Consider the following 23,374-nt stretch of genomic DNA (forward strand, 5'->3'; position numbering starts at 1 on the left):
AAAGTCCATGTGTGTGTAAGTATGCATCATACACACACACACACACACACACATACATATACACATATAATCATAATAATCTGCTGTTTCCATGCTGCTTTTCTTTATTCAGTTCCCCAATTCTGATTCTCTCACAGACAAGTTTTGTCCTGTTGTGCCCTCAGGTGGTGGAGGACTTTATTTGTTAAGGGGAAAGTGGTCTTTGACTCATTTCATCTGGTAAATTCTGTTAACAAAAGATGAGAGTGTCCCCTCTGCTCCATTTCTCCCAGATATACAATTTATTTAGAGAAATCATTTTTTTCCAGTTTGCTGCTGGACTCAGATTGTCGCCTCCAGATTACATACAGCAGATTATACACATTGCAGCTTTATTATTTACGAATACCCAGAAACCAACCATAACTTCTATGCTGGAATAAAACTACCTGAAGGCAGGTTTTCCATGCATCAGTTTGATAGTGGCCATTTGATTAACTACAGTTTTATTTGGGAATTTAGTCAGAGGTGCTCTCTGCAAGAGTTTTGCATATGCCATGCCTATTAGGCCTATCTATCTGAGCTGGACTCATCCTCAGGACCTTCTTCTGTGTCCCAAACGTTTTTACTGAATAAATCTGAAACCAGTATGTAATATGAGACCTGTCTGATGTGTAAAAAATACTGAAGATCAAATATCGGCAGATCTTCACTGATCCTCTTGGGAGATTTAAATAATTAATGATATTACCGGTGCTGTGCCATGTGCGTAAAATGCGCTCAGCACCTCTCTCTATTTGGCGACACATGTATCGATCCTGCTGCTGGAAGTTAACTATAAGCATTTAATAAACTCAAAGACAAGCATACTACTTATAAACAGTTGACGTTGTCCTGTGTGACCATAAAATTCATATTCTTTCATCCAAGAGTGACTTGTTCGGCACAAGACTTGTTTGGTTGGCCTGAGTGTGAGACAGCAACAGACAACAAAAACTGCAAGAACTGGCAACCTTGATTAAGTTTAAATAGACTATGAACAGTCTGCAAAAAGCGAGCTTGAAATTTAATTCATAATGATTCAAAAGCCGGTTATAGTAACTCCAAAGGGCACTTTCAGATAAAGACTGAAACCAAACTTATTGCCAAGGACGGAGCAGAGTATGACCGAGGAGCGCAGTGAGATCTAAATATTTCTTCATAGTTAGATATGGACTTGATTTCAGGCCTTTTGCAGGTTGATTGGATGAAATTATGATGGCACACGATATCTTTTATTGAGTTAAATGTATGTTTCAGGGAACTGTGAAATTCCCGCGCATGCGTGATGTTTGGTTTATCTGTTCACTGCGACAAGAGATGCAGTTATTGTATGGTTTCACTGATGTTACAGTAAAATGTTATTTATCTATTGATACATTTTGTTTTTATCTACTCTAAGGATAAGACAGGGTGCGTTCAGTATATGGATTTGTTCGATATGGAAAGACTATGGATGGTGCGCTTCTATGCGCACAATAATACCACTACTGGAAATATTGTAAGACTTTGCATTCAAGCAGGGAGAACTCACAGCAATAATAAACTTGAAAGGACATAAAATATTAAATATGAACGTATACATATACTGTAGCCTAATTAAATTACCGCTGCTGTGCCACGTGCGTAAAATGCGCACTCGTATCGATCTCGCTGCCGTATGGCAAATCTGAGATTATAGATTGAGTGAAAATAGAAATACCCTCTGAACAGTTTGTAATAAATGAACTTGTAGTTTATTTGTTAAAATGTTTCAAAAGCCTGCAGTATAGTCTCTTCTATAAGAGGCTGTTTATATAAAGACTGAAACAAACTGAATGACTGAGGACGCAGTCAGAGCTAAACATTTCTTCATAGTTAGATGTGGATTTGATTTCAGGTCTTTTGCAGGTTGATTGGATGAAACTTTGGATCACAGAGGTGAGATGTGACTGTAAAAACAGATGTGCACAAGATGGACGCTGAAGATTCCATGGTTGCTATGTTTGTCTCCAGGTGCATCAATTCTATATGATCATCATTTAAACATCAACAAAACCTAACTGTAAAGAAAAGTTTTCAGAACTGTCATTCGACGATTTCTTGCAAATAAACGCTTCTGCTGAGGACTTCTTACATCCTGTTAAGGACTAAAGACTCACTGAAACTGATGAGAGAGAGAAAACAAACTTCCATCATGGAAAATGTGAGATTTGAACACTTTGAAAGTCTGTGTTGTTTTCAATGTATTTAACCCTTAAAGGTCACTAATGTTTTCTCTAAAGGCTCTGACACGAACACTCCCCCAACCCAGGGTCACATGGTAAAAACAATATGTTGAAGGAGAAGTTCGGATGAACTAATGAATTACAGGGAAATGAAGCACCTGCACATGTGTCTGTTATTTTACTGCAGTGATGTACATTGTCAGTACTGGACTGTACCAGCTCCATTTATACTGTATATTCATAAAAAAATGACCAAATATGTGCATAAAATAACTAAATCACTGCCTTACTGACAGTAATGTCATTATTTCATATATGTAATTAGATTATTTATATCACCCAGCTCCCAGCTGATGGGATACATGTTGATGTTGTGAATTCAAATGCAACACTGGAGTATTTGAAGTTAGTATATAATACCCAGCAGATATGTGATATTATATTTTCAGACAGTAGGCAACATATTGATTTAAGTCTCTGCCCTGAAGAAGACCCCTGTGTCAAAATGTGCTTGTAAGACATATTCTAGCACAGAAAAAGGGTACACACTGCACAGAGAGAGCAGATAATGTTTTCTCTGGGGTCTCCTGGTCTGTTTATGGGCAAATATTAGGGAACAGAAGTTTCCGCCATTTTGAAGGGGGAAGTTCACTTTTTTGCAGAAATGGTGAAATGAAATTTACATTATTTAGTGCCATTTGTTGCATTTACTGCACTTGTGGAGCCTCGTTCTAACATGTATGTATTGTTGCAGTGTGATGTTCCCATCACCCTGCAAGACCACAACTACTCAAGACGCAGAATCTCTGCACGCTGGGCAGACGCTGTGAGGAAGCCTGCAACCTGGAACAAGTGTCCATGCTGCAGGGATGACCAGGTTAGACTTTTCAATTTTCTGTTTTTTTAAAGCCTTACAAAACATTTCATAATTTACTATATAGGAAGTGTAGAAAATCAAAAAGTATCTCTCTAACAACACGCTTAACTTGCTGACTGTCGTCAACTAGCTGCAGCCAATTACAGAACACTATCTTGTTGTCAAATAAAACAAAATGAAACACTGTTCATGTCACATGAAGTACTGAACATCATGTGTTTTATTAGTGATCAGTGCCTCATTAACTTTTTAAGTTGCATTGTGGGATCATTTGAGTTCACTATTTAGGGTTTAATTAGGCCATGATAATATTCACTGGACTGTTTAGGGTATATGAATCCTCACAAACTACAGAATCAGACAATTCTACAAATGTTAAACACACTATGTTCACTATATTGTGAATAATAAATGATTTTGGACACAACTGCTGCTGCATAGCTTTAATGCTCTGCATACTGGACTTACTTTTCATTTGACCTTCCTGTTAAGTTCCCATCAAACTGTGCCAGTTCACAGCTTTACTCTGTGACATTATTTTCCTTGAAATTAAATTCTTCTTGCATCCAGACTTGAATAAACTAAGGGTTATTCCTCTAAAGCCCTGTAAATTGTGAAGGTTCTTTTTACTTTTCCAAAGTCTTGATCAGTGCATCGAACGCAGATTTTTCTCTTGTGAGATTGAAACATTATCCTCTGCTGAACTTCCCCAGGAGCAGAAACACCAGCAATCTGCTACTACTGCCAAACTTCCCCGGAAGAGGAAGCGGACATCCATGGCCTGTCATTCCAGACCTTCTGCTGAACCCCCAGAGGTATTGGCTCCCACTCCTGAGCCCTCAAGCCCGGCTGCTGACATTCCAAGGTTGCTGAATTTGGTCCCTCGGTCCGCCATCCCACCTGCCGACCTGCCAGTGGTCTCAAATATGGCCCCCGGCAGCCCCCGGCCCTCCACTGCCCCCCTGCAAGATGACGGCCCTCTGAAGATACACAACCGCTCAGTAGAAGAGTACCAGCAGATCTACCATGAAGTGGTTGATGACATGCTGACGTATGTTTATGAAAAATCTAAATCTTTTTCAAACAAATCATGTCACATTTTTAGTATCACCTAAAAATCTATTAGTCATTTTTTTCAATATATAAAAACATTTTAATCCCACATATTGTGATTATTAAATGTTTGCTTCTTTCACTCCTCACAGATACAAGGATGGCCGGTTGCGTCCGTACAGTTTGGAGCTTGGCCGTCGTATCAAGCAAAAGCTGTGGGAGAGACTGAATCGTCCCACGTTTACGACCTCAGCCAATGAGGACGGGCTTGTGAAGGTTGATGTATCATATGGGGTTGGAGTCTATCCTCCCCTTCATGATGTAGATATTTCATTAGAACCAAAGCCTGAGCAGCCACCAAGAAAAAGAGCTAAGAACTGAAACTGAACTGAAAGTATCAGTAGTTTGTAAATAGTTAAAGACATTAGAATAGTTCAATAAGATCAAATCTGTAAATAATATTTAGTTTTAAGTCTTTTTAACAGGTAGAATTGTCTCGTTTCATCAGTTAATGCAGCTTCTGTCTGAACTCTTTTCCAGCCAACTACACATCCAACCACTGCTGTTGCAGCCTCCACCTGCATGCTCTACCATCCACCTGCAGCCTGAAGCTCCACCTGCAGATTCTGGAAGAAAATTACAGACACCTCCACCGACAACCTCTGCAAACCACCTGAAGTGCCACGTTCTGCCCTAAACCAGTAGCCTGTTTCAGCCTCCATCAGATCTAACTGTGCCTCCAACTGACACCAGCCATGTGCTGTCCTAGCCTCCACCTGCAGACAGCAGATAGCTGCAAACACATGCTCCACCTAAAACATCTTACGGCCAAATTCCAAACAGCAACAAGTCGAACCTCCACCTGCAGCCTCTGCCAGGAGGCAGCTGCTGCCTTCATCTGCAAGTTGCTGGCAAAGGCTACAGATGGAGATTTGAGCTGCAGCAGTCTGTCAGAATCTGCCAGTGGAGGCAATGGCTGCAGTCTGTACCACCTCCTCCACCTGCAGATTGTGGCAGACAACTGCAGCCTGGGCCTCCACCTACAACCTCTGCCAGCAATCCGCAGCCGCCGCCTCCACCTGCAGTTTGTGGCAGACAGCTGCAGCCTGGGCCTCCACCTATAGCCTCTGCCAGAAACCTGCAGCCGCCGCCTCCACCTGCAGATTGTGGCAGACAGCTGCAGCCTGGGCCTCCACCTATAGCCTCTGCCAGAAACCTGCAGCCGCCGCCTCCACCTGCAGATTGTGGCAGACAGCTGCAGCCTGGGCCTCCACCTACAGCTTCTGCCAGAAACCTGCAGCCACCGCCTCCATCTGCAAGTTGCTGGCTAAGATTGGTGGAGATTTAGTATCTGCCAGTATCTGCAGGTGAAGGCGATGGTTGTTGCCCAAACCTTCAGCAGGAGCCTCTTCCAGCAAACTGCACCACCTCCTCCACCTATAGGGTGTGGCAGAATGCTGCAACCTGAACCTCTACCAACAGATGCTTCCAGCTCATCTCTGAAACATCTGTCTCCACCTGCAGATTATGACAAACAGCTCCAGCTCACCAGCCTCCACCACCAGCCTCTGACTGCAACCTGCACCACCCCCACCAACTACAGATTCTGGCTGAGCCAGCTGCTTCCAGCTCCTCTTTGAAACATCTCCCAGGAACCTGTAGCCGCTACCTCCACCTGCAGGTTCTGGCAGAGAGCTGCAGTCTGAATCTCCACCTACAGCTACACCAGGTGTGTATGTCTTTCACATAAAGTACTGTAGTTAGTGATGCACAGTGGAAAGTATTGTATATAATTCTGGGCTGCATTGTGTCCTCTCACATTGACCCTCTGCACATCATGAGCACTGTTAGACGGTGCTGTGTAGTTTTTTGTATATTTTTAAAAATGATTTATGCCATATGTTGACTGTTTCTTGGATTACTACCGATTGTTTCTCTTTCCTTCTTAGTTTGAATATTCTTTATTGTGTTTGTTGGGTTTTGTGCACACACTGCAAACCACTTTCCCTTTGAGATAATAATAAAGTTAATCTTAATCCTCCACTTGCAGATACTAGCAGACAGCTGCAGCCCAAACCTCCACCTCCAGCGTCTGCAAGCTACCTGTACTGCTGCCTCCTCCTGCAGATTCTGAGAGACAGCTGCAGCCAGAACCTACATCACTACATCAACTTCCTTTGCTAGAAAGTTGAAGAGCCTCCCTCCACCTGAAACTACTACCAAACACCACCAACAGCTTCTTCCAGTCATCCACAGAACCATCCTCCTCCAGCTCACAGTAACCATCTGCTCCTCCAGCCACTGCCTACAGTCTCTATCAGTAACCTGCAACCCCAATATCAGGAACCAGGCTATAGTTTGATTAATACAGTGACTAAAAACATATGATTAATCCATGTCTGAGCTCTGTTGTAGCTAAAACAATGTTTGAACATTTGGAAGAAAAACAAAAAACAAAACAAAAGGGGTATTTATGTCATACGTATTGTTTTGAAAATGCATTGTGAATGTTTACTGATTTTTTTTTTAAATATCAAAACGAACTTTCAGTATTTTTTGTAATTAAATGTGTAGAGAATTTTCATTCTATCTCAGGGAAGGTACCTTAAGGGAATTGCATATTGTTAAAAATGGACCTCCAGCACTTAAACGCACCTTACAATAATTTCTTGTATTGTATTGAAATGAATTTGCCTCTTTCATTATTAGACCGTTTCAGGCTGCGTGTTTGAGTCCAACATTAATCTCCAACTCAAAATACTTTTGATATGATATATAGTTATATCAGGATTTTTATCACTTTTCCTCCTTTACAGAATTTTTTTCCCTCAGCATTGCAGTTCATACTAACCATCTACATTTCTAATAATTAAGTCATAAGATTTGCACGAACCAGTAGAAACATTATTTTACTTGACAATGTAGTTTTTAGTCAACACAGTATTAAAATAAATGTTGCAAAATTAATATGTTTATTTTCCACCAAGGTTTGTTAGCTGACCAACACTGAATGAATCAAAGCAAGTTTCAGACCATCCTGCAGATTACTTGGTGTTACTTTCTTACTTTCTCTCAAACTTGTGGAAAAATTTCTATAAAATATATTATAATAAATATAAATAAAAAGAATAAATCAATTACACATTCATGTAACTAAAGACATTTACTCAAGCATTGTACTAAATTTGAGATACTTCAGTTTTTTTTATACTTCACTACATTTTAGTGGGTAATGTTGTACTTTTTACTCCACTACATTACTACCACTTTAAAAATGTATATTTAATGTGCAAACACAATCATCATCTTATAAAATACAACATATTGTCTTATATAAAACCACCCAGCAGTAAGTAAAATGGTTAAATAAGCTGTGCCTTGACCAGATGCAATATTGTAATGATGTAAACATGTTAATGAGTTGGTAATGGTACTTAAATATATTACCATTACATTGACAGACAGCATTTTGCTGCATGTGTTTACCTTTGAATTCATTTTACTCATACTCTTGTATCTGAATCTGAATACTTCTTCCACCACTGCACAGAACAGATGAACAACATACTGAGGGTAAAGGTAATGATCTGAATCAATATAAGATGTGATGTTAATAAAAATGGCATGAAATTAAGGGGACAATTATCTGAATCATGAAATTATTCTATACAATCATTTCGGCTGATTTGAGAACAAAGCTGATATTCATGGCATTTGACATCTAGCTGCTCTGTCTTCATCTGTATGAAGATACAAATGTTAGTAGGTGTTTCTGTCTAAAAAAAAAAAAAAAAACAGGAAACGGGCGCTCGACAAGCTCCCATGGTGCCAGGGCCTCCCATACCAACCGATAACATGCACAAGACATGGCCAGGTTCTGCCTGTGCGCTGGCAGGGCCCCCAGGTGTCACCGCGAGCGGCTCTACCTGGCGACTAGAGGCTCCCCTCGGCATGCAGTCATCTCGGCAGCATTCCAGTAGCCGAGGCGTGGGCAGCCACAGGGGTTTTTCGAGCCACGTCTCCTGTGAGGGAGTGTAATAGAAAATGACTGGAGGAGGTCCTATTTCAAATCTCTGATGGAGACCTTGATGGCATCATTGATGACATCAAACAACCAGTGCTGTCAACTGAGAACTGATGAACCATCAGTGTGGACATCCTCTGTGATGTAACATAGGCGTGACATCACAGTTGATGTCAAGACCAACATAAAATAAAATGAACGAGTGAAATAAACATCTGAAAGTCAAATTCATTGATCAATACAATATTTCTCACAACAACAGGTGGAGTTAAGGGAAGCTTGATTGATGCCAATCACAACAGCTCCTCTCATAAGCAGCAGGCAGTTTAATGAGCCAAGAGTTCAGGAGAAAACTGTTCTTCCCAAGATAAAAAAAATACATACACTTCCCTAAATATGACTATACAGCCCGAGCACACCAACAATAAGCAAAATACATTTCTGAATGGGGGAGAACGTTAAGTCATTGAAAAAAAGTTTTTACAATTATTATTCATAACTTCAAAATATTAGTAAATGTTTTATATTGATATATACAGACGGGTGAGAAATAAAAGGGATTTTGGACTGACGTGTTAGACAGCGCTCTCCACCACTATTAAAACAACAAATGAGGGAGTATCGTTTTGAAGAATGGTATAACTGACTTTTATAAAAAATAAACAAATAAATAAAAAGTTGCGATTTTTTTTCTTTTCATTTGAATGTATGTGATGTACATTGTTTGTATTGTATATTTTTTCGAATGGACTGAGTTTGACAAGAAAAATGACATAACATAATATAAAGGTGGTCAGGACATCGATAACTAATATGCAGATGAGAATAGAAGCCACCTTAATGCAGAAATGACAGAAGTTGTCACTCTGACACAGACCATCAGAAACCTGGATAATGTAAGACTCATACAGGCATATCCTGAACAAGACTAAAACCAGAACACGTTGTAAGAGGCAAACAGTGGACATGTAAAAGTACTTCATACCAGTCTGTGTGTTGTTGACACGTTACAGACCAGTGATGTGAACCCAGTGATGTGGCGAAAATGTCAGTCAAGTGCGCCCCGCGCAGTGCGTCAAATGTCCACAAATATACATAAATGTAGATAAATGTATGCATGCAGTGAAGAAAGAAAGCAAGAGGATAGAAAAGAAAAGAAAAGAAAAGAAAGAAAAAAAGAAGCAGCAATATATACAGGCTCTGAAGCAACCAGGCTGCCTGAGCCTCCCATACCAGCACGACAGACTAGGCCAGATCTATGCACTGGCAGGGCCCCCAATTGTCATGCATCGCGAGCTTGAGCTCAGCGGTGCACCGCGAGCTCGAGCTAAGCGGTGGACCGCGAGCTCGAGCTCAGCCATGCATGACACCTGGCGGCTATCGAGGACTCCCCTCGGCTGCAGACGTGGGCCGAGGCGACGGCTGCCGCATGCTGCTGCGGTGCATCAGAGCCTCCACGTCTCCTGTGAGGGAGTGTGGAATGGAGATTGATGGCAGGAGGGGGTCCTATTTATAAACTCGGTTCCAAGCCTTGACGCTGTCATTCATGACGTCAAATAAGCACTGCTGTCAACTGAGAACTGATGACACATCAATATGGACATCCTCTGTGATGTCACATAGCCGTGACGACGAACATAAGATGAAATGAAAGAGTAAAACAAACATCTGAAACTCAAATTCATTGATACATAGAATATTTCTCACAACAACAGGTGGACTTAAGGGAAGCTTGATTGATGCCAATCACAACAGCTCCTCTCATAAGCAGCAGGCACTTTAATGAGCCAAGAGCTCCGGAGAAAACTGTTCTTCCCAAGATAAAAAAAAAATATACACTTCCCTAAATATGACTATACAGCCCGAGCACACCGAATATTAACAGACAGCACCCACATTTATACAGTATGCCAAATATGCTTTGGAGGTAAGATTTGAATTTCTGTTGCAGGAGACACTGAAATTCCTGTCACCACGTGCAGTGTGCACATTGTTAGCAGACAATTAGCATATAATGTACAAAATATTACATGAAACCAGCAGGTTCTTGTAAATATTGGTTTTACAGAAGTAATCAACTTTAAATCATTCCCAAATTGTGTCAGTAATGTTACTAGGCTGTATGATCTGTAAACGGTGTAACTTAGGAAAAAACTGTCATAGAGTTAATATTGGATCATAAGGATGTCTTGTCATACTATGGGAAAACTGATGTCCTCCTGAGTGATGTATATCTCAGCAAAGGAGCAATTATGTGTTCTGATGTCAATTGTAATGGACATTTCTCACCCCAAAGCCCTCTGTGCTATGTGTGATGGTATTGTGGGAGCTGTGTATGAGGCCGGAAGATAATACTTTGCTTACTTCTTCCACCACCGTAAAAACTTGTGTTATAGTATACAACAAAATAGTTATAACACAATATAGGCTAGTTTTAGTGTTCTAGTGATGTGTGTCTGTGGTGCTGCATTGATTGGTGCGATTGATAGTAAGTGCTCCTCTTCTCCAGGTGGAGGCAGTGTGGGCCAGACTAAGCAGCATTGCTTTGTGAGGTTTCTTCCTGGAACATGAAGCTGTCACAGCTGTTTGTTGTAAAGTGTGCAGAGTGTAAAAAGACTGGGTCCCGCTGTATCGCTCAGGCTGCACTACAGCGTCTATTCACAGGCGCGATCCAACTACTGAGCGGCACGGGGGCTTTGACCTTCTCCGTTTCCGACCTGGGCCGGTGCACCCCTCCTCAGACGACCTGGTGGTCCCGAGCTCCCCCAGGAGCACCATATGGATACCCAACTTAGTGCGGACACCCGATCCACATAGTCCGCTGCAGTTCAGAGCTCCTGAGCTCAAGCCATCCTCCAGCCTCAGCCTCCCGGTAACTTGGATTACAGGCGCGCGCCACCGCACCCGGCGAGAGACACTTGATTCATGGGAGTTTTGGGATTTAACAAAAGTCATGTCGCCAAGAAGCACGTTCCAGCGCCATCTAGCTTCCAAAATGCCAACTACAGTGTTGAAGGTTCATCAAACAGGTCAACAGTTTCCCAAAGATCACTCACTGATAATGTCTCATGTTTTGAATAAAGATACATAGTTGTATAACATATGGCCAATTGCTGTTTTAATCTATGCTCATTATGAATTTATTGATATCATCCTATATACATACAGACGGTTGACAAATGAAAGGAAAAGCTGGTCCAGGTCTGAATGCTTGACCCCTACAGTGATAGATGACGTCACCACAAACATTCAATAAAACAAACACGGAGGATGTCCATATTGATGTGTCATCAGTTCTCAGTTGACAGCAGTGGTCATTTGACGTCATCCATAACGCCATCAAGGCTCAGACCTTAGGTTGTGAACAGGAACTCCTCCAGTCATCTGGCTGCTAACGAGGAGTCTCCTCGATGCTTCTCGTTACCTCCAGGTGAAGCCGCTGAGTTTAATCTGTGGGTGACACCTGGGGGCCCTACCAGCGTGCAGACCTGGCCAACTCTGTTTAATCGCTGCTGGTACGGGAGGCTCTGGCTCCATGGGAGTTTCAGAGCCTGAATATTTGCTATTTCCTTCTTTCATCCGCTTCTTTTTTTCTCCACAGGTTGTCCAGTTGTGGTTCAGGTGCGCCCGGCGAGATTTCCATGAATCCACTAAAGTGCGCTGGGCACGTCCCGACACACTGCGCAGGGCGCACTTGATTGAGATTTTCGCCACATCACTCTTTAACTTGTCAATGGCACACCACCTGTTATTGAGTATGTAACCCCCTAGGTGCTACAGGGTAAAGAATAAAGAATATATGGACCAGGGGCTAGCTTCGTAATGGGAGGGTTGAAAAGGGAATGGTAGACAAAACAGGTAAATGGAGCCACCAGGAACGTTTGAGGTAAGTTTACTGTACCAACTTATAAAACATGAACATAAAATGCAGTGCAATTATCATCAATATCTCAAGATTTCACAGTCTTTCAGCAGAACTTGAATTGAAAGTGTCCATGAGTGTAATGTCCCTTTAATGTCTTTGCCATATCAGTCAGCGCGCTCAAGTCAATGTTTTATGTCAAGTCAGGGGGAAAAATTCAAGTAGTCGGATGTGTGGTGGTCCTACCACACTGATACTTGAGTGGAAGCAAAAAAAGATACCAGGTCCTCTTCTCAGGTCTCGGTTCCTCACTCCTTAGGTTAAGAAGAGATCTCACTGAGGGCTCGCCATCTCCCATCCACAGGGAGAATCCAGATCCAGTTCTCTAGTTCTCAAAAAAACCCAGCCTGCATGAAGACAGGACTGTTATTTTCATGACGTCACTACTTTTCTCTAATGGCCATAGTAATATAATAATTCTCCACACATTACTGTAGCACAATAATGATTAAATGAATTCTCTCTTTTAACTGTACAGTTGTTGTTTTTTTTTATCTCAATGTAAGTATTTTCCACATTTTATACATTTTTTTCAACCTTTTTATACATTTTTGATCAACCTTTTAAACATGAATTTAATCAACATGAATTTTAGCTGTTAACCCTTGAATTATGATGTTTTAACTTTTAGTTATAAATGAACTTATCCATCAGTTTCATCATACAAGGTATCTCAATATAACTACACACACAGTATCAAAATAAACATCATACCTTACTTCTTCTAAATTATCAGAGCAATAATATTCAGTTTTTCACTCTTAAGATAGTTAACACAAACAGTGAGCAGCAGTGATAAGCCAAGTTCAAGCGTTTATGGAGCACAGACACGTTTTCTGCCACCTCACACATCAACTCACAGTGTGGCTAATACAGTTAGCATGCGCTGGCGCTAATTAGCTCGGCAACTCACCGAGACGATAATGCCAAAAGTACTACTACTCCTGGCTCACGGACCCTCGCACACCTCTGACGTCTTCAGAAGAGTATTTTATCTCATGGATATGTTAATAATCGCTGTTCTAACTCTCTATTTCTCATCCACTCCGACCGCTGCTGTTTTACCCGCACTGCAACTCACTGACTTCTGCGTAAAGAGAGGGTGGGACTTAACTCCCTCTAAGCAATCATAAGTTTGCTCTAGTTGATATGACAAATAAGGACTGTGTGTGTAAAATAAGTCATTGACAGATTGATTAACAAATGAAAATGAGATAAATGAGGAAACTATGGAAAAATAAAGATATAATTGGACCCAATTCTCTACTGGGTTACAAGTACTTTAACACCTACACTGTTTGCCTGTTACAACTTGTCCTGGATTTAGTCCTGTTCGGGACATGTCTGCAGGCAGTCATCTCAGTCAATTGCGCCCCGCGCAGCGCAGATGTACATAAACCGACATAAATATACATTCACGTATATAAATATACATAAAAGTACATAAATGTACATGGACGTACATAAATATCCATAAATGTAGATAAATGTATGCACGCAGTGAAGAAAGAAAGCAAGAGGATAGAAAAGAAAAGAAAAGAAAGAAAAAAAGAAGCAGCAATATATACAGGCTCTGAAGCAACCAGGCTGCCTGAGCCTCCCATACCAGCACGACAGACTAGGCCAGATCTATGCACTGGCAGGGCCCCCAATTGTCATGCATCGCGAGCTTGAGCTCAGCGGTGCACCGCGAGCTCGAGCTAAGCGGTGGACCGCGAGCTCGAGCTCAGCCATGCATGACACCTGGCGGCTATCGAGGACTCCCCTCGGCTGCAGACGTGGGCTGAGGCGACGGCTGCCGCATGCTGCTGCGGTGCATCAGAGCCTCCACGTCTCCTGTGAGGGAGTGTGGAATGGAGATTGATGGCAGGAGGGGGTCCTATTTATAAACTCGGTTCCAAGCCTTGACGCTGTCATTCATGACGTCAAATAAGCACTGCTGTCAACTGACAACTGATGACACATCAATATGGACATCCTCTGTGATGTCACATAGCCGTGACGACGAACATAAGATGAAATGAAAGAGTAAAATAAACATCTGAAACTCAAATTCATTGATAAATAGAATATTTCTCACAACAACAGGTGGAGTTACGGGAAGCTTGATTGATGCCAATCACAACAGCTCCTCTCATAAGCAGCAGGCACTTTAATGAGCCAAGAGCTCCGGAGAAAACTCTTCTTCCCAAGATAAAAAAAAATATACACTTCCCTAAATATGACTATACAGCCCGAGCACACCGAATATTAACAGACAGCACCCACATTTATACAGTATGCCAAATATGCTTTGGAGGTTGACAAATGAAAGGAAAAGCTGGTCCAGGTCTGAATGCTTGACCCCTACAGTGAGGGGATCTGGTGGCTCTGTTATGCTGTGGGGGGCATTTTGCTGGCATGGTTTGGGTCCACTTGTCCACTCAGAGGGAAGAGTCACTGCAAATCAACACAAAGTTGTTCTGAGTCATCACCTTTATCCTATGATGAAACATTTCTATCCTGATATGAGTGGTCTCTTTCAGGATGACAATGCCCCAATTTATATGTTCAAAAGGGTTCACTGAATGTTTTGATGAGTATGAAAATGATGTGAGTCATATGCTATGGCCCTCGCAGTGACCAGATCTCAACCCAAATTGAACACCTATGAGAACTTTTGGACTGACGTGTTAGACAGCGCTCTCCACCACCATCATCAAAACAACAAATGAGGGAATATCGTTTAGAAGAATGGTATAACTGACTTTTATACAAAATAAATAAATAAGTAAAAAGTGGCGATTTTTTTCTTTTCATTTGAATGTAGGCTATATATTGTACATTGTTTGTATTGTATATTTTTTCGAATGGACTGAGTTTGACAAGAAAGTTGACATAACATAATATAAAGGTGGTCAGGACATCGATAACTAATATGCAGATGAGAATAGAAGCCACCTTAATGCAGAAATGACAGAGGTTGTCACTCCGACACAGACCATCAGAAACCTGGATAATGTAAGACTCATACAGGCATATCCTGAACAGGACTAAAACCAGAACACGTTGTAAGAGGCAAACAGTGGACATGTAAAAGTACTTAATACCAGTCTGTGTGTTGTTGACACGTTACAGACCAGTGATGTGAACCCAGTGATGTGGCGAAAATGTCAGTCAAGTGCACCCCGCGCAGTGCCTCAAATGTACACAAACATACATAAATATACATAAACGTATATAAATATACATAAACGTACATATACATTCACGTACAGTACAGACCAAAAGTTTGGACACACCTTCTCATTCAATGAGTTTCCTTTCTTTTCATGACTATTGACATTGTAGATTCACACTGAAGGCATCAAAACTATGAATTAACACATGTGGAAATATGTACTTAACAAAAAAGTGTAAAACAACTGAAAATACGCCTTATATTCTAGTTTCTTCAAAGTAGCCACCTTTTGCTCTGATTACTGCTTTGCACACACTCTGCATTCTCTTGATGAGCTTCAAGAGGTAGTCACCTGAAATGGTTTTCACTTCACAGGTGTGCCCTGTCAGGTTTAATAAGGGGGATTTCTTGCCTTATAAATGGGGTTGGGACCATCAGTTGTGTTGTGCAGAAGTCAGGTGGATACACAGCTGATAGTCCTACTGAATAGACTGTTAGAATTTGTATTATGGCAAGAAAAAAGCAGCTAAGTAAAGAAAAACGAGTGGCCATCATTACTTTAAGAACTGAAGGTCAGTCAGTCCGAAAAATTGGGAAAACTTTGAAAGTGTCCCCAAGTGCAGTCGCAAAAACCATCAAGCGCTACAAAGAAACTGGCTCACATGAGGACCGCCCCAGGAAAGGAAGACCAAGAGTCACCTCTGCTGCGGAGGATAAGTTCATCCGAGTCACCAGCCTCAGACATCGCAGGTTAACAGCAGCTCAGATTAGAGACCAGGTCAATGCCACACAGAGTTCTAGCAGCAGACACATCTCTAGAACAACTGTTAAGAGGAGACTGTGTGAATCAGGCCTTCATGGTAGAATAGCTGCTAGGAAACCACTGCTAAGGACAGGCAACAAGCAGAAGAGACTTGTTTGGGCTAAAGAACACAAGGAATGGACATTAAACCAGTGGAAATCTGTGCTTTGGTCTGATGAGTCCAAATTTGAGATCTTTGGTTCCAACCACCGTGTCTTTGTGCGACGCAGAAAAGGTGAACGGATGGACTCTACATGCCTGGTTCCCACCGTGAAGCATGGAGGAGGAGGTGTGATGGTGTGGGGGTGCTTTGCTGGTGACACTGTTGGGGATTTATTCCAAATTGAAGGCATACTGAACCAGCATGGCTACCACAGCATCTTGCAGCAGCATGCTATTCCATCCGGTTTGAGTTTAGTTGGACCATCATTTATTTTTCAACAGGACAATGACCCCAAACACACCTCCAGGCTGTGTAAGGGCTATTTGACCAAGAAGGAGAGTGATGGGGTGCTGTGCCAGATGACCTGGCCTCCACAGTCACCGGACCAGAACCCAATCGAGATGGTTTGGGGTGAGCTGGACCGCAGAGTGAAGGCAAAAGGGCTAAGCATCTCTGGGAACTCCTTCAAGACTGTTGGAAGACCATTTCAGGTGACTACCTCTTGAAGCTCATCAAGAGAATGCCAAGAGTGTGCGAAGCAGTAATCAAAGCAAAAGGTGGCTACTTTGAAGAAACTAGAATATAAGACATATTTTCAGTTGTTTCACACTTTTTTGTTAAGTATATAATTCCACATGTGTTAATTCATAGTTTTGATGCCTTCAGTGTGAATCTACAATTTTCATAGTCATGAAAATAAAGAAAACTCTTTGAATGAGAAGGTGTGTCCAAACTTTTGGTCTGTACTGTAAATATACATAAACACACATAAATATACATTAACGTATATAAATATACATAAACGTACATAAATGTATGCACGCAGTGAAGAAATAAAATTAAAAAAATAAAAAAAGAAGCGGCATATATACAGGCTCTGAAGCACCCAGGCTGCCTGGGCCTCCCATACCAGCACGACAGACTGGGCCAGGTCTATGCACTGGCAGGGCCCCAAGGTGTCATGCACCGCGAGCTTGAGTTCAGCGGTGCACCACGAGCTTGAGTTCAGCGGTGCACCATGAGCTCGAGCTCAGCCATGCATGACACCTGGTGGCTATCGAGGACTCCCCTCAGCTGCAGACGTGGGCCGAGGCGACGGCTGCCATGGTGCTGCAGTGCATCAGAGCCTCCACGTCTCCTGTGAGGGAGTGTGGAATGGAGATTGATGGCAGGAGGGGGTCCTATTTATAAACTCGGGTCAAAGCCTTCAAGCTGTCATTGATGACGTCAAATAAGCACTGCTGTCAACTGACAACTGATGGGACATCATTATGGACATCCTCTGTGGTGTCACATAGCCCTGGCATGATAGATGACGTCACCACAAACATTCAATAAAACAAACACGGAGGATGTCCATATTGATGTGTCATCACTTCTCAGTTGACAGCAGTGGTCATTTGACGTCATCCATAACGCCATCAAGGCTCAGACCTTAGGTTGTGAACAGGAACTCCTCCAGTCATCTGGCTGCTAACGAGGAGTCTCCTCGATGCTTCTCGTTACCTCCAGGTGAAGCCGCTGAGTTTAATCTGTGGGTGACACCTGGGGGCCCTACCAGCGTGCAGACCTGGCCAACTCTGTTTAATCGCTGCTGGTACGGGAGGCTCTGGCTCCATGGGAGTTTCAGAGCCTGAATATTTGCTATTTCCTTCTTTCATCCGCTTCTTTTTTTCTCCACAGGTTGTCAAGTTGTGGTTCAGGTGCGCCCGGCGAGATTTCCATGAATCCACTAAAGTGCGCTGGGCACATCCCGACGCACTGCGCAGGGCGCACTTGATTGAGATTTTCGCCACATCACTCTTTAACTTGTCAATGGCACACCACCTGTTATTGAGTATGTAACCCACTAGGTGCTACAGGGTAAAGAATAAAGAATATATGGACCAGGGGCTAGCTTCGTAATGGGAGGGTTGAAAAGGGAATGGCAGACAAAACAGGTAAATGGAGCCACCAGGAACGTTTGAGGTAAGTTTACTGTACCAAGTTATAAAACATGAACATAAAATGCAGTGCAATTATCATCAATATCTCAAGATTTCACAGTCTTTCAGCAGAACTTGAATTGAAAGTGTCCATGAGTGTAATGTCCCTTTAATGTCTTTGCCATATCAGTCAGCGCGCTCAAGTCAATGTTTTATGTCAAGTCAGGGGGAAAAATTCAAGTAGTCGGATGTGTGGTGGTCCTACCACACTGATACTTGAGTGGAAGCAAAAAAAGATACCAGGTCCTCTTCTCAGGTCTCGGTTCCTCACTCCTTAGGTTAAGAAGAGATCTCACTGGGGGCTCGCCATCTCCCATCCACAGGGACAATCCAGATCCAGTTCTCTAATTCTCAAAAAAACCCAGCCTGCATGAAGACAGGACTGTTATTTTCATGACGTCACTACTTTTCTCTAATGGCCATAGTAATATAATAATTCTCCACACATTACTGTAGCACAATAATGATTAAATGAATTCTCTCTTTTAACTGTACAGTTGTTGTTGTTGTTTTTTTTATCTCAATGTAAGTATTTCCCACATTTTATACATTTTTTTCAACCTTTTTATACATGAATTTAATCACCATGAATTTTAGCTGTTAACCCATGAATTATGATGTTTTAACTTTTAGTTATAAATGAACTTATCCATCAGTTTCATCATACAAGGTATCTCAATATAACTACACACACAGTATCAAAATAAACATCATACCTTACTTCTTCTAAATTATCAGAGCAATAATATTCAGTTTTTAACTCTTAAGATAGTTAACACAAACAGTGAGCAGCAGTGATAAGCCAAGTTCAAGCATTTCTGGAGCACAGACACGTTTTCTGCCACCTCACACATCAACTCACAGTGTGGCTAATACAGTTAGCATGCGCTGGCGCTAATTAGCTCGGCAACTCACCGAGACGATAATGCCAAAAGTACTACTACTCCTGGCTCACGGACCCTCGCACACCTCTGACGTCTTCAGAAGAGTATTTTATCTCATGGATATGTTAATAATCGCTGTTCTAACTCTCTATTTCTCATCCACTCCGACCGCTGCTGTTTTACCCGCACTGCAACTCACTGACTTCTGCGTAAAGAGAGGGTGGGACTTAACTCCCTCTAAGCAATCATAAGTTTGCTCTAGTTGATATGACAAATAAGGACTGTGTGTGTAAAATAAGTCATTGACAGATTGATTAACAAATGAAAATGAGATAAATAAGGAAACTATAGAAAAATAAAGATATAATTGGACCCAATTCTCTACTGGCTTACATATGCTTTAAATAGCGATGCACATTAACAAAGACATGAAAAAGGAGGAAATTATGTCAGGCAAGTGGCAGGATAATTCACATATTTACACAGCGCAGTAATTTCAAGTGTAGGTTAGGTAATATGGACAATATTCCCTTCACAGATACGAATTAAACACTCCAAAGAAGAACAAACCAGAAACTACTTACATTATGTCAGAAACACACACCTCATGTATTTACTCTCTAAAGCCTGCCGCCCTCCAACTGCTCAGCCTACCCACTAATGTAGGTGCATTAATTAAACCAGCCAATAGGTGGCTGCAGCACATCTGCGAATCAGGTGACACAGTTTGTATCCAACTAATATCACAAGTTGTATAGATCAATAAATGCTGAACTACCTGTTTCCACACTCCAATTACACTTTCAGCCTTTCTAACATCATATTTCAAATGATTATATGTCGTGTAGACGTCCAGTCAACCTCCACTTTTCAACAACATTTTACCCATTGATTAATTAATAGAGATCCTTTCTGATATCAGCTCAAATGTCCTCAAGATCTGACTGAACTCATGACATCATCTGTGATGTAATGACAGGATGTGAATCAGCCTGTTTCAGCTCACTGATGATGTCATGGTACTAAAGTGGTAACTCCTTCTATGACATCACATATGATGTCATGAGTCCACACAGGGAAGTTTATAAATAGACCTTCAAATCAATAAATTCATCGAGCTGAGGTCGACTAGGCTCCCTTAGATGGAACCGTGGACCTTCACAGCTTCAGAGGTGACCGAGTTGAGTCGCTGAAGTACCGCCAGAGAGTTTCCCGCTCTGGAGGTCAGAGTCAGCGTGCAAGAACTGGGCCTTGGGAAAGCAGTGCTCGACTTGTGTGTTGAGGCCCACCTCTGAAGCTGTGATTGAGGACGCCTTCCATCTTCGTAAAAAGAAAAACCCGGGTTAGGATCGTATTCCTGGATTTGGATTCAGTCTTTGGAATATGCCCAAAGACTCCTTCTGGGGCGATTGTATTTTTCCATGGAGGAATACTTGATCACTTCCAAATTGAACTGAAGTATAGGGAGTAAGATGCACCTGAACTTAACCCTAATCATATTCAGATTTCCAAAGACTGAGCCCAAATTCCAAGAATACCATCCTAACCCTAAAAAAAATTGTGAGCGTATGTGTAACCCACTAGGTGCTACAGGGTAAAGAATAAAGAATATATGGACCAGGGGCTAGCTTCGTAATGGGAGGGTTGAAAAGGGAATGGCAGACAAAACAGGTAAATGGAGCCACCAGGAACGTTTGAGGTAAGTTTACTGTACCAAGTTATAAAACATGAACATAAAATGCAGTGCAATTATCATCAATATCTCAAGATTTCACAGTCTTTCAGCAGAACTTGAATTGAAAGTGTCCATGAGTGTAATGTCCCTTTAATGTCTTTGCCATATCAGTCAGCGCGCTCAAGTCAATGTTTTATGTCAAGTCAGGGGGAAAAATTCAAGTAGTCGGATGTGTGGTGGTCCTACCACACTGATACTTGAGTGGAAGCAAAAAAAGATACCAGGTCCTCTTCTCAGGTCTCGGTTCCTCACTCCTTAGGTTAAGAAGAGATCTCACTGAGGGCTCGCCATCTCCCATCCACAGGGAGAATCCAGATCCAGTTCTCTAGTTCTCAAAAAAACCCAGCCTGCATGAAGACAGGACTGTTATTTTCATGACGTCACTACTTTTCTCTAATGGCCATAGTAATATAATAATTCTCCACACATTACTGTAGCACAATAATGATTAAATGAATTCTCTCTTTTAACTGTACAATTGTTTTGTTTTGTTTTATCTCAATGTAAGTATTTCCCACATTTTATACATTTTTATCAACCTTTTTATACATTTTTAATCAACCTTTTAAACATGAATTTAATCAACATGAATTTTAGCTGTTAACCCTTGAATTATGATGTTTTAACTTTTAGTTATAAATGAACTTATCCATCAGTTTCATCATACAAGGTATCTCAATATAACTACACACACAGTATCAAAATAAACATCATACCTTACTTCTTCTAAATTACCAGAGCAATAATATTCAGTTTTTCACTCTTAAGATAGTTAACACAAACAGTGAGCAGCAGTGATAAGCCAAGTTCAAGCGTTTATGGAGCACAGACACGTTTTCTGCCACCTCACACATCAACTCACAGTGTGGCTAATACAGTTAGCATGCGCTGGCGCTAATTAGCTCGGCAACTCACCGAGACGATAATGCCAAAAGTACTACTACTCCTGGCTCACGGACCCTCGCACACCTCTGCCGTCTTCAGAAGAGTATTTCATCTCATGGATATGTTAATAATCGCTGTTCTAACTCTCTATTTCTCATCCACTCCGACCGCTGCTGTTTTACCCGCACTGCAACTCACTGACTTCTGCGTAAAGAGAGGGTGGGACTTAACTCCCTCTAAGCAATCATAAGTTTGCTCTAGTTGATATGACAAATAAGGACTGTGTGTGTAAAATAAGTCATTGACAGATTGATTAACAAATGAAAATGAGATAAATGAGGAAACTATGGAAAAATAAAGATATAATTGGACCCAATTCTCTACTGGGTAACAAGTACTTTAACACCTACACTGTTTGCCTGTTACAACTTGTCCTGGATTTAGTCCTGTTCGGGACATGTCTGCAGGCAGTCATCTCAGTCAATTGCGCCCCGCGCAGCGCAGATGTACATAAACCGACATAAATATACATTCACGTATATAAATATACATAAAAGTACATAAATATACATGGACGTACATAAATATACATAAATGTACATTCACGTACATAAATATACATAAATGTAGATAAATGTATGCATGCAGTGAAGAAAGAAAGCAAGAGGATAGAAAAGAAAAGAAAAGAAAAGAAAAGAAAGAAAAAAAGAAGCAGCAATATATACAGGCTCTGAAGCAACCAGGCTGCCTGAGCCTCCCATACCAGCACGACAGACTAGGCCAGATCTATGCACTGGCAGGGCCCCCAGGTGTCATGCATCGCGAGCTTGAGCTCAGCGGTGCACCGCGAGCTCGAGCTAAGCGGTGGACCGCGAGCTCGAGCTCAGCCATGCATGACACCTGGCGGCTATCGAGGACTCCCCTCGGCTGCAGACGTGGGCCGAGGCGACGGCTGCCGCATGCTGCTGCGGTGCATCAGAGCCTCCACGTCTCCTGTGAGGGAGTGTGGAATGGAGATTGATGGCAGGAGGGGGTCCTATTTATAAACTCGGTTCCAAGCCTTGACGCTGTCATTCATGACGTCAAATAAGCACTGCTGTCAACTGACAACTGATGACACATCAATATGGACATCCTCTGTGATGTCACATAGCCGTGACGACGAACATAAGATGAAATGAAAGAGTAAAATAAACATCTGAAACTCAAATTCATTGATAAATAGAATATTTCAACAACAGGTGGACTTAAGGGAAGCTTGATTGATGCCAATCACAACAGCTCCTCTCATAAGCAGCAGGCAGTTTAATGAGCCAAGAGCTCCGGAGAAAACTGTTCTTCCCAAGATAAAAAAAAATATACACTTCCCTAAATATGACTATACAGCCCGAGCACACCGAATGTTAACAGACAGCACCCACATTTATACAGTACAAGCATGATTTCTGACATCACAACTAGTTTGGAGCCAATCGTGGTCCAGTATACAACTTACAGAAGTGTGATGTGGAAACTTGATTTGACGTGACATGAGGTTTTTTGACATGGTGTGATGTGATCATTTGTGATCAATAGATAATTCATGGCCATGTTGTTGAACTTGTGACTTGGTTCAGGGTGTTTGGATGAGGGCGCAAAATGTGAACCTCCCAAACCTCC

General features: G+C 41.8%; 1 protein-coding gene and 2 long non-coding RNA genes across 3 annotated transcripts; 1 reads left to right on the forward strand and 2 right to left on the reverse strand.

The window, feature by feature from the left end:
- The first annotated feature begins 1,831 nt into the window (after positions 1–1,831).
- LOC121911833 (uncharacterized protein C22orf31-like) lies at positions 1,832–5,465 on the forward strand. Its single transcript, XM_042433703.1, has 4 exons — positions 1,832–2,203; positions 2,980–3,102; positions 3,816–4,153; positions 4,308–5,465. Exons 1-4 carry the CDS (start codon positions 2,168–2,170, stop codon positions 4,534–4,536), a joined length of 726 nt encoding a protein of 241 aa, XP_042289637.1. The 5' UTR covers positions 1,832–2,167; the 3' UTR covers positions 4,537–5,465.
- A 6,590-nt stretch (positions 5,466–12,055) lies between these two features.
- Positions 12,056–13,877, reverse strand: LOC121911533. Its single transcript, XR_006099891.1, has 2 exons — positions 13,015–13,877; positions 12,056–12,448 (listed from the first exon to the last, which is right to left on the reverse strand). It is a non-coding gene; the product is annotated as an uncharacterized LOC121911533 (long non-coding RNA).
- Positions 13,878–18,184: 4,307 nt separating this feature from the next.
- On the reverse strand, positions 18,185–22,115 carry LOC121911532. Its single transcript, XR_006099890.1, has 3 exons — positions 21,746–22,115; positions 19,127–21,177; positions 18,185–18,577 (listed from the first exon to the last, which is right to left on the reverse strand). It is a non-coding gene; the product is annotated as an uncharacterized LOC121911532 (long non-coding RNA).
- Positions 22,116–23,374: the final 1,259 nt, after the last annotated feature.

This window comes from Thunnus maccoyii, chromosome 14, assembly GCF_910596095.1.
Source record: "Thunnus maccoyii chromosome 14, fThuMac1.1, whole genome shotgun sequence".
Lineage (NCBI taxonomy): Eukaryota > Metazoa > Chordata > Actinopteri > Scombriformes > Scombridae > Thunnus > Thunnus maccoyii.

Excerpts from the sequence above, each read along its gene's own strand:
- LOC121911833 (XM_042433703.1), top strand. The coding sequence starts at position 2,168 with ATGAGAGAGAGAAAACAAACTTCCATCATGGAAAAT. Across the intron at positions 3,103-3,815 it reads CATGCTGCAGGGATGACCAG|GAGCAGAAACACCAGCAATC; the intron begins GTTAGACTTTTC and ends GAACTTCCCCAG. Across the intron at positions 4,154-4,307 it reads GTGGTTGATGACATGCTGAC|ATACAAGGATGGCCGGTTGC; the intron begins GTATGTTTATGA and ends CACTCCTCACAG.